General features: G+C 42.6%; 1 protein-coding gene across 6 annotated transcripts in view; it reads right to left on the bottom strand.

Moving 5' to 3' along the window:
• Nucleotides 1-11,989, bottom strand: part of camsap3 (calmodulin regulated spectrin-associated protein family, member 3) — a 35,277-nt gene that overhangs the window by 1,812 nt on the left and 21,476 nt on the right. The window contains exons 3-17 of one of the 6 annotated variants that reach the window (XM_033644877.2): nt 11,156-11,296; nt 9,980-10,066; nt 9,538-9,570; nt 7,926-8,064; nt 7,696-7,835; nt 6,279-6,363; nt 6,122-6,164; nt 5,964-6,019; nt 5,614-5,686; nt 3,384-5,529; nt 3,159-3,283; nt 2,586-2,878; nt 2,397-2,490; nt 859-977; nt 642-760 (exon numbers count right to left, since the gene is read on the bottom strand). In XM_033644877.2, coding sequence (XP_033500768.1) covers nt 642-760; nt 859-977; nt 2,397-2,490; nt 2,586-2,878; nt 3,159-3,283; nt 3,384-5,529; nt 5,614-5,686; nt 5,964-6,019; nt 6,122-6,164; nt 6,279-6,363; nt 7,696-7,835; nt 7,926-8,064; nt 9,538-9,570; nt 9,980-10,066; nt 11,156-11,296 — 3,693 coding nt within the window. The remainder of the gene's footprint in view (nt 1-641; nt 761-858; nt 978-2,396; nt 2,491-2,585; nt 2,879-3,158; nt 3,284-3,383; nt 5,530-5,613; nt 5,687-5,963; nt 6,020-6,121; nt 6,165-6,278; nt 6,364-7,695; nt 7,836-7,925; nt 8,065-9,537; nt 9,571-9,979; nt 10,067-11,155; nt 11,297-11,989) is intronic. The other 5 variants (XM_033644881.2, XM_033644880.2, XM_033644879.2 and 2 more) reach the window with 5 other exon arrangements.

The raw sequence follows: 11,989 nt of genomic DNA, 5'->3' as shown, positions 1-11,989 counted from the left end.
ACTTTGACATTTGGATTCTCTCACTCTCTATATGGCTCTCTCCCTCTCACAGATACACACAAAAAAAAGAAAGACTCACGAACTGGCCACATCACACGCACTTCCCATCCAGACAACTCTCTCCTTTATTTAACTTTAATAGAACAATATTTTATATAACTTTATTGAAACAGTACTTAATGTAACTTAATTATAACACTATTTATTCATGTTTACTGTTACAGTAATTTATTAAACTTATCATAACACTACTATATTCAACTTTACTGTAACAGTAAATTTACTTAATTTATTATAACAATCTTTAAGTTAACATTATTATAGTAGTACTTAATCTAACATTATTGTAACACTTTATTTATCTTTACTGTAACAGTTATTAATGTAACTTTATTATGACACTACCTAATTTAACTTTATTATAGTAGTACTTAACGATATTGTAACACTACTGTATTGAACTTTACTGTAACAGAAATCAGTTTAGTAGTTTAGCATATTAGTAGTCTATAGTATTTTGGAGGAGATTTCAAAATAACAATAGCCCTATGTGAGTGCCACTGACACCTGAGATCCCAGTCACTCATAGCCTAGTTAGGGTGGACCTCTGTGTTGGACTCTGAAACAGTGGGATGGCTTACCTCTACAATCTTGTTTTTCTGTGGTTCATTCACCTTCCCAGCCAGGCAGCAGCGGGTGATAGCATTATGAATGATGAACTTGTTGGACTTAAAGCTCGGCTCCTTGTACAGCTTTGGTCCTGCAAGACAGTATGTCCAAATCCAATAAGAAAAAATTACCACTGGATTCATTTTTTTTTTTAAAATAATCTAATTTAGTATGGAATATACTGCTGACCTGTGTATTCTGGGATTGACGCAGGAGAGGAAATAGTTGAGCCATTCTCCCAGTCCTTCTCTCTGTTGTGAGCACTCCCTCGTCCTGGTGACATCAGCCGGGAGGGAGAGTGTGAACGGCTGGAGGGAGAGAAAAAAAGAAAGCTTAGTGAGGAAAGTCAGGTATAGACCTTGAGGCTGTGTTGACATGTTATATGTTACATGTACCTTTGCCCCCAATAACAGCTACCACAAAACTTGTAGTAGTTATATACATTAACACACACAGAATACTTTTGATATCAATATTCTAACAATATTTCATGGAACGCAATTAGTGCTGGCAGAAAATATTTACAGACGATCAACGTTAATCTAGACACAATCAACAAACAGAGGTAATTAATGTTAATTTCACTCCACTGAATCATAGTTTACCTCGTGTAATCAGTGTAATGATGTACAGTGTTTCCCAAATGTATGAAATACACTTGTGGTGGTAGCTAGTGGAAATAGCTAGCACAAAAATGGTCTACTTCATGTGACAAACATGTGGTGTGACCTTTATCACAGTATTTTGATTCATTGTTATTTCCACTAATGTCATCTACATTACATCATTATGCTCTTGTCTAATCACAAGTAGAGCTAATCTTCTAACTGTCTCCATCTGTCTGTCTGCTTGTGTGTGTCTGTGTGTCTTCTTGACTCTCTCCCTCTCTGCTTAGACACAACTTGCAAATGTGGAATAAGCAGGCAATGCAATTTAAAACACACTATCACAAACAGCAGTGATACTAGACTACTTCTCATAGATACAATGGATGGGCAGACTATGGGGGGTAAAAATCAAGGGAATTAAAACTCCAGAACAGCAGGGAAAGGGGCAGGAAAGTCAAAAGGGTCGGAAAGTATGGGATGCATATTTTATCATTTGGCAAAATCAGATTTTAGGGCTGTCAAACGATTAACTTTTTTCCTTCATATTGTTCATAATAGAGTCTATCAGTGTGTTTTCTGGCCCAATGTCCTAATGGCTTACAGAGACATAAACCAGACTGTCTCCCAGTTGATATGTGTTCCCCCCTGCCTAAATCTGAACCAACCACAGAGGGGGGGCTCCACAGGAAGCATCATGTTAGCAGAGGGTAAACACTGTTCGATGGGGGAACAGAAGTTGACACAACATTGGTGCTACGGGGAGCTTCCGCCTTAGCCACAGTAGCAGAACAAACAGGTACATGAGGCATAGGGCGAGGGGAGATTGCCCACTACTTAGTCAACTGCAGATGGCGTCGCTCTCTTATACAGAACTAAAAATTAAAAATGCCAAAATGGGTCGCCAAAAAAAACTTTTGCAGCAGGGGGCCCACCCGAGTCTACGTGTGGGAAACACTGTTATATTTCCCAACTCTGCATTATTATATGAAATTTACTCACATGATGTAAAATACCCTTTTCATTTCTTTATTGGACATAAAATAATCAGAATTCTGTTTAAGGCTGAATTTTTTGCCTCTGACTTTCCAGACTACGAGCCGTTGTCACTGTGCAGGTTACCTTGGAGATTTCCTGACGGACAGCCCTCCAGAATCATTCGCCATGGAGGACAGGTTCATGGTTGAGTGGGAGTACACCTTGTTCAGCCTGGTGCCTAGAGGGAGAAAAAAATGGTAATGAGAAACTAAATACAAGTGAGCGTAGGATGAGTGCATGAGACCACGGTGGTTAAACATCAGACCCACTTACCCATGAAACCCTTGGCGGGACTATGAGAGAGGACGGAGTCATCTCTGAACACAGTCTTGGGTCTCTGCTTCTTGACACCGCGAACCGTGGTCGGTTTCTGCCTCAGAACCTTGTCCAAGTCTTCCATGATCTTCAGCTGCTGTCTCCTCTCATACTCCTGCCTTGTGAAGTCTCCTCTGCGCTGGGGAGTACCCTCAACTGGTGGGGTGCGTGATGCTGGAGGAGTGCCTGGGGTCTGGGGTCTGTCCTCGTTCTTATTCCCCCAGCCCTCAATGATCATCCACTGAGGCTTGCTAAAAGTACAAGAAGATGATTGGTAAAACGTTCAATGTGTGACACTGACATTGCAAAATCTGTGATAAAAACATGAGAATACTGATATATCAGACATGTAATGGACACAATTTGTTTAATTCACTAAACAAAAGACAATAAGTAGATAAGTCCTGATCATCATCATCAGTTATATGCTGGAAAACCTTATCCAAAGCAATGTTCAAACTTTAAAAACGTGATCAATTTTAATGCAAGATTGTAAGTCTTCATTTGTTTATGAATACAGGAGCCTCTCACTTTGATTCTTTCTCTTTTTCCTGCTCAAGCTTGCGTCTCTTCATCTCCTCTGCTCTCTTCTGCTGTTTCTCCAACAAAGCTGCTCTTCGCTGGGCCATCTCATCCTCTGGTCGCTCCTTGTCATCCTAAAGAAGACAGAAATAAACATACATGAATTCAGTGATTTTACAAAAATGACAAATTTAGAAAAGCACATACAGAACCTAATAATAATCAGTTACCTACCTTGAAAAAGAAACCAACTCCTCCTTTCGTCTCTGGCTCTGTACGGTCGCTCATCGAGTCAGAGAAAGCGTCAGGTACTTGGTCATCCTCCTCCGCGTCCCCTCGCAGAGAAGACAGCGAGATCTCTATTAGGCTGCTGCGTTTGCCATTAAGCATCGCTGCAGGGACATCGCTCTCAAAGGAACACTCTGATGGGGCACCAGAGCTGCAGGCCCTGATTTCAAGCCCCTCTCTCTTAGGCAAAGGACCATGGGAGGGCCCGGCCTCCAAGTCCATGCTAAATATACTATGGTCGTCATTGGAGCCTACCTCTGACAAAGTTTCATCCACAGCAGGACGAGGAGTCGGGACAGGAGTTGGTACAGGAGTTGGTACAGGGGTCAGAGTCGGTGTGGGGACAGGAGTTGGTGTGGATGAGCGCAGCCTGTCTAGGCTGTCAGAATCACCAATGGAGAATGAGGACAAAGTCTGGTCATGGGATTGCCAGGGATTTACACGACGAAGGTGAGGGATGCGGTCCACGTTTTGAGGTGCGGTTATAACCCTCGACAGGGTTGGGACCTTTACGTCCATTGGGCGACTGTGTTGGTGGTGTTTGGGGCTTTTAGGGGGCACAGATTGGGCTCTGCGATGGACTTTAGGGGATTTAGGAGGAGTGGTGTAGTTTGTGATTTTGCGGGATGGAGACGGAGAGGAGGAGGCTGAATTTAAATCTCGAGTGGATTCCCGTGACAGGCGTGCAGGGGGTGCCGGGGTGGAGGTTTTTGGGCTGGCTGGAATGACCCAGGATTTGTTGTTGGGAGTTACAGCTTTTTTCTGGATTAGCTGGTTCTGCTGCTCGGTCAGCCTTTGCATGTCACTTTGCAGAGAGGTAAGAGCTGCAGTCAGCTTGGATACTGCATTGTTATAGTCCCCTAGTGGAGCTACTGTTTTCTCACCAGGAGTCCCCGAGCCCTTCTCTCCTGGTGTACCTGCCTTGTCTTTGGAGTGACTGACCTGTTTGTTGAGCTGAAGTCCTCCTTTCAGATTACCCTTATCGTCCACAGAGGGGTGCTGTTGGTCCTGTTCCTGCTGCTCTTCCTCTTCCATTCGAGCGAGCCTTTCTTCCAGTGTCAAGCGAGAGAGGTCTTCTTCTGTGGATGAGGTGCTGACCTGGCCGTCCCCTCCTTCCCCCTCGCCATTGTCCTCACGCTGCTCCTTCTTTAATTGCAGAAAGGCACTCTTACCTAGTCTTTGCCGGTGCTTTGCAAAAATGGCCTCAATGCGTTTCTTCTGGGCTTCGATAGCCTTGCGCTTTTCTTCAAGCCGAGTTCCCAGCTCAGACACCTCATTATTGAGTTGTGGGCTCTTGCTGGGGCTTTCTTCAGACTTTTGTGCCCACGAGGTCATCAGAGGAGAAGAAGAAGAGGGGTCGCTGGCTTTGGGAGAATCCATAATCTGCTTCTTTTTGCGTTCTGCAAAGCTGGTCATCTTTACACCACTATCAGACACATCTTTGCCATGGCCTCTGGCAGGATGTGCACCAGCAGCCGGTGTGGTTGGAGTGGACTGGGCCTTAGGCAGGTCTTCTGATGCATCTGAGTCCACACTGCCGTCTCTCAAGACCGAGTCATCATCTCGTGAACATTCAGAGGTGTTTCTTATGCGAGTGGGCTCCTTGGGCTCTCCCGTGGGCCGGTACATCATTCCTGAGCGTGTAGGGGCAGAGCAGCTGATGGGTGCTAAGTTGTTATGTCTAGAACTAGCAGGATCATCAGGTGAGTGGAGGTAGAAGCCATCAGGAGCACCATCCGGGTGTAAACGGGGTTCCATCTTGCTCTCGTTGTGGATAATTTGAAGAGCCTCTTCAATGGTAGGCAGCTCTCCCGCTTCACTCGCTGCAATGCCATTCTCTTCTGCCAACCTTGGAATTCCGGGAGTCTGTGTGGCCCAAGAAGCTCTCTGTGGACCATTGGGACCAGGAGGTTTGCTCAGCAAATGGCTGAGGTCTTCAGGAGGAGTGTAGGGTACCCGGGTCATGTTTTGGCCTGCTGGGTTGAGTTGGTCTGAGCTCACAGAGCGGGTTATCACAGGGTTGCCCATCACAATGTCCACATCACTGTCCAGGCCAAAAGGAATGCTGAAGGATACTGCTGACAAGGGGCGGCTGAGAAGAAAAATAAGCAAATGTAAGAACAATAAAAATACTTAAAAAAAAGTGTTTAAATGGTACTGTATATAGGGGCCCTACCTGAGAGGTTTCTTGCTCCATGTCTTTCCAACTCCTTCTATATGAGACATTGAGGTAGACTGAGTCAAAGATCCTGAGTACAATGGGGGACACACAGACACGTAAAGGCATGCAAACCACACAGGGATGCACAAATCAAGCAATACAACAATAAAAGGGGAAAAAAATATGTACAAAAGTCTCACATTTCCATCAAATGAAGAAAACAAAGACTGTAATACAACACAAAACACAACTAAAAGACACACAGGGATTGAGGGAAATAGGTAAACCACATTGTAAAATGACAGAAACATATACAAAACACTGAAGCTTGATGTAATGATGACAGGACACTGTCTTAATCTTACCTGACGCAGGAGAGGAGATGGGGAGGAAAGGCTTCTTGAAAATAGAAGGGGAGGTACTGTAAGGCAGAGACACAAACTTTCAGTTTGAATAAATGCTTCAACCAAACAATAAACCAGACTATTACAAAAGCTAAATCATATTCAGAGAGCTTCTGTACCTGCTACCAGTCAAGCTACTTGGAGTTACTGGTGCGGATCCATCTAAGAAAAAAGACAAACCCCAGTCAGACTTTGTATTGATTGATATTTAATGTAATGATCTTCCTTGTGGGATTACACAACCTTACACAGCACCACAAAACTTATGACACTTACCCAATGTGTCTATTGGCTGAACAAATTCTGGCCTTCGTACTTCAAACCAGCTGAGCAGTTCTGCTAGGAAGCTCAGCAAGTTGACCTGAACATAGACAAATAAAATCAGGCTTTAAGGAAACAATACAGTGCTCAATATTTTTTTTAATGTGTCAATCTGTTGAGTAATGATCAGGGGCTGCATTCACAAAAGGTTCCTAGCACAAACAGTTGCTCCTTGTGATGAAATCCTACAAGAATTCTACAATTATGACAGAATTTTTCCTTACAGTTAAGACCATATCCTTGTAAAGATAGAAATTACTCACAAAGAGAAAGAGAGCTCCTAAAATGAAAAAGTGTTAGGGGAGGGAAGAGGAATTTTAAGGTGTTTAAGATTTTCTTAAGCAGAATAAAATGCTGCCTGCTGTTCAAGGCAGGAATGTCGCACTGTTGTTCTGCTTCGCCGTTCTGTATAAAAGGTACGATCACAGAATGTGGGGACGCAGTTGTCTCGCATTAAGCTGGCAGCCCAGGTACTAACAGCGCTGAATCGATGTCTGTGTAAAATGGACACCCAGCAAGATGGGACCAGGATGGATGTGACAGATATAAAAAACAGCTACCAGCCAACTCAAAAAAGAACGGTGACAGAAAATGTCTGCAAACTGAAAGGGCAATAAGGTCCGCGAGCTCCTTACCATCCGTTACTGCCATGTTATGCCATTGTCATTGTTTAGAAAACGCGATGTGATGCATATATGTCACATTAGAGACCAATGTTGTTGTGTTACATGCCACACCTGTCATGCCTCTTTTGATTCCAGGACACCGGCATGCCATCTAAACTCACACACAGGAGTGGCATTATGCCTGTATTGTTTGGGTGTGTAAAAAGGCTTGTGAGTTCATGAAACGCTACAGATGAAATGGTTAAAGAATAATAGTTGTAGTCAATGTCATGAGAGATGCACTTACATCTCCAAATTAACGCAATGACTCCATAACGCCAGAAATAAAAGTGATCACTACGCTAAGATATTTGGCAACTGTAAAATGCGACAGTGCCGCAGTGATGACTTCAGTCTGTCTCAACCTTCCATCAGCAAAGTGATCACACTAACAATGACAGGGCTTTCTCTCAGTCTCATATTGTGACGCAGTTCGTTTCGTTTCCACTGGGTGTCCACACCTTGCAGGCTCACAAAAGGACAACCAATCCCACCTTTTAAATGACTGCATCACACATAGCAACGGGGTCAACCACACCTCCTCATTAAGGTTAAAGTTTCTGTCACTTCCTTGTCCCTCCCTTACTTTCCTAATTCACTCATGAGCTAGGACTCTTTGCTAGGAGGTTTTATGCTAAGTGAGCAGCTCTCTGAGAGTATACGTAGAATGTTTGTAAATACAGCCCCAGGAGTGTGAATGTAGGTACCTGAAGCTCCTGTGGTGTGTAGAGCATGTCCTCCAGCGCCAAGTGACAGCAGCTCTTCAGACAGCTGTCACAGAATTCATGGATGAACTGCAGGTTGTAAAGGCTGTCTGCTACAGACATGGACTCCTTCATACAAACATCTTACAGAGAGAGGTGGAAAAAAATAGTTACATTGATGTAAACACATTAGCAACTAAAAACATGTTTGTGGTTACAACATCTGTTGGTACCTTCAAGTCTTAGCAGGCCAGGGCAATAATAATGTATGACTGCAGCAACAGCACAACCAGTGGACAGGTCTTTGACTTCATTCACCACTGGAAAAATAGGCGTGTGTTTGGACTGTATTTTATCCTTCCTGTAGCGGAGCTGAACAAAACAAACAAACAAACAGGACAGTCAAATACTGAAATGTGACCTTTGGTCTTTTTGTTAATGTTTATGCAACCCTAGGTCCAAAAAAGAAGGGACGCCGTGTATACTGTAAATGAAAACAGAATGCATTTATTTGCAAATCCCTTTTGACCTCAATTAAATTAAAAACAGCACAAACACAAGATATTTAATATTTATTTAATGTTCAAACTGATTAACTTTACTGGTTTTTGTAAATATGCCGTAATTCTGAGTTTGATGCCTGCAACACATGCTAAAAACTTTCTTTAACAAGACTCAGTTAGCATTTGGGTGCTGAGGAAAATGTTAAAATTTTGAAATTCTTTCTTAAGATTCAAAGGAGGGCCCAGCAAAATCTTTAAGATTTAAAGACTTCCTGTGTGGCATAATGGGTGAAAATCCCATCTGAACACCATGAGAGATTAGTTTCTTTATACAGGAAGCATCTTGGAGCTTGCATTACAAACAAAGGCTTCTCCAAAATTAAATTGATTTTTGTAGCACGTTCAGAACTTTTTTCCCATCATCATTTTATCTGTGTAGTTTTTTTGAGTTGACACCAATGTCTGGTCTAAATTTCATGTGAATAGCTGCACTGGAAATATGTTTAATGAAAAGAATTTTCCTCCACTGTATGTCCAAAATGATTTGCAGATCACTGCATTCTGTTTTTATGAATGTTTAACATGGCGTCTAACCATTTTTTGGAATCGGGGTTGTATAGAAAGTATTCAATGGATTGGTTAATATTAAAACCATCATTAAAGTCAGGGTTTTCCAAACATGGGTGGAGACTTTGAAGTCTATATGCACTCTGACACATAGCAGAAACATTATAAAAAGATTTCCAGTATGAGTGTAAGAGAAGAGAACAAATAAAGGCCATGCTAATGTGTACAAGAGAGTGCTGGTGAACAAATGGCAGATGCAGAGTGAGTGACTCAATCAGAGCAGAAAGAGAAGGAAGGTTTTGTTAGGAAAAAGTGGGACAAGTGAGTCTCAGGAGGCAAGAGAGAAAAAACTGTTTCAGGTACAATTACTGTGTCTATACAAACAGCTCACTGTCTGCAGGGACCATCTGACTAAAGCCTGTCTCTGTTAACCCCCACAGCCATTCACACACAAACACACACCTCAGTGGCACAGAGAACCAGAGGAACTGGTCGAACATGGCAGTTTCAAGGCCTGTTTGAGTACAGATTGTGATTCATGCACCACTCGTTTGTCAACAAACACAGTGCCCCGGTCCTGCCCCGCCCTGTTGACATTTATGCTGTGACGTGCACTTTAATGCAGATTAGGATGTGATGCACATTAGCATTCTCACACCAGCATACGGCGAAATCAAAACACACCTGACCATCAGATAACTGCTGATAAATTTGATGAAGACACTGGAGGGATGGAGGGGCAGGGGGAGGGAGCAGAGGAAAGGAGGGAACTTACAGGAACAAGTTTCCAGTACCAGCGAGTGGGACACTGTCGGAAAGGAGGAGGGACAGGAAATAGAGAAAGACAAGGAAATGGAAAACAGGAGCACAAGGAGAGGTATTAAGCCTGCAGTGGAAGAACTAGACAAACTAGAGAAAGGGTTTTGTGATGACGGTACTCTCTTGAAATGACAAGACAACCTTGTTGACAAAGCAATGACGCTACCCTTTCAGTTTTATTGTGTCAACCAACACTGGCGGTGCTTGTAGAGTATGGGTGGGTAAAAGCCTACAAGTGCAGCAAAACCAACAATATGAGCTTAAAACACAGCATTTTGGGCGCATTTTTTATAGCACTGAGTGCATAATCCTGCACAGATTATCACGTGTGTCCGGACAAAATGATATGTGACAAGAGATAAAACAGAAATACGCTGGATGTGTAATGTGATACTCACAGACGGTTGAACAGGTTGGGGTTCTGTGATGGCCTGAGATGTGTCATTTTGGGCTCCTTCAGTACGCTCTCTTAACTTCTGGTTTAACTGGGAGCATGCCGAGAGAACAAAATGGTTAACACACATAGATCACAGACCTACACATTATTGCGCATAATGTGCAACCTCAGTTTGAATTGTAACAATCAGTATCAAGCTTTACACACATAAGATCAATGAATAATTATCTTATTCTTTTTAAATAGGCTTCGTATTTTAACAGGATTTCAGTGACAATTTTAAAATGTACTACATTTGTTAAAGTCGCTGAAATAAAGCCACTGAATGCTGTGAAGCCAAAGATCCAAACAGATGTCTACTTTATTTCAGCTACACCTTTTCAAGTGCAAATCAGCAACCACATTATTACTCAATCAGATTGTGAACTTCACAACTTGTCTCGTATTTGATCCTTTTTTTTCATAGTCAACTATATTTTCCATCTTCAGTTGCTGCCCCCTGTGTTTTGTCCCCATCAGATTAAATCTGAACAACTGTATTTAAAATGTAATGTGGGCTGTAGCCTAAATGATGAATTGATGAACACTGAATAAAACACTGAGGAGCATTACTCAAAGTGAACATACTTAAAGTTGATTGAACAAAGCGATCAGCTGCTCTGTAACCAACAACTCTGAATTAGCATCTTGTGGTTCATTAACTTAGAGTTCAGGATTAGCCTTAGTTTGTACAACCCGCTGTCCAAAACAGGGCCAAGGCTTACTGGTCGTACCTCACCTTCAATTTAAAACCAAAGGTGACTGTGACTTTGACGTGGTGGCTCTGACACTGTGGAACACTCTTCTTGTAGGCATACACTCTGCAGTCTCTGTTAACGTTTCCAAAAAGCAGCTAAAGACTAACTTATTCAAACTGGCCTTTGTCTCACCTCATGTTGTCTAGCGTGTGTATTTAAGGTTGGTGTTGGAGTTTCTTTTGCTCTTATTTTTTAACAATTTTATTACTGACTTAAATAAACTTTCCTCACTTACTACAGCATCTATATTTCTGTAGCTAAACAGACATCTACAATCATCTACAACACAGATCTTTGATAAAAGATAGAGAGTAAGATAAAAGTCTGAACAAGTATGTGTGCTTTAAACATGCATCGTTTCTCTCTGGCTTGCTCCTTACCCCATTAACCCAATGAAGGAGAGCATCCTCCCAGCTGGAGACTCCTCCCAGGAGCTCAGCAGAACCACATGTCTTCACCGCAGTCACCGTCTCCATGGCTCCCACAGCCATCAGGGCATCTATCACTGCCAGGTGAGCGCTCTGCACCAATCACATGGGAGAAGGAAGAGGAACTGTCAGATGCAGGACCATTTACGGCAAAGACCAGAGAGCCCAGACAGCATCACTCAATCACAGCTAACACAATAATGCTGGACGCTGACATTTTAGTGCTCTAACAGGGCACTGCTCACTGTAGAGCGGAGATCACCTCCAACTGCTGCAGCGCTTCCATTTTCTACCAGCAGATTCCTCTAGAGGTCACCAGAAGCCAGCTGTGAGTCAGCAGAAACACTGACAAGAGTTTTCAGTGAGCAAACACACACATCAGTAGACGTGGGTGAACTTTGGACCTCTGTTTGTACAATCATTAAATCATTAAATAAGCAATGGGCCTGAAGTATGATAACGTGTGTGTCCCAGGACTGTCATTCCTCAGCTGCTTTACCTTTATTTGCCTTCTCTTCAGCAAGCTTCGCTTCCCTTTGGTGCAGTGAAATATTGCTGTATGACTCATGTGCAAAAGACTACAGCATAAAATGAGGTGCTGTAACTAGATCACCAGGAAGCACAACAATGAACAGCTTTCTCTGTAAGAAGACAGGTGCTTCATGGAGCTACTGCAGTTTTGGTGTATGATTGTGTTTTTCTCAGACAATACGATGGATAGAAAATCTAATCAACATGTTTTTTTTTCACACAAATACAATCAAAACAATAAATCTGTTAATCCAC

This window comes from Epinephelus lanceolatus, chromosome 18 (assembly GCF_041903045.1).
Source record: "Epinephelus lanceolatus isolate andai-2023 chromosome 18, ASM4190304v1, whole genome shotgun sequence".
NCBI lineage: Eukaryota > Metazoa > Chordata > Actinopteri > Perciformes > Serranidae > Epinephelus > Epinephelus lanceolatus.
This window is presented reverse-complemented; position numbering and strand designations above follow the sequence as displayed.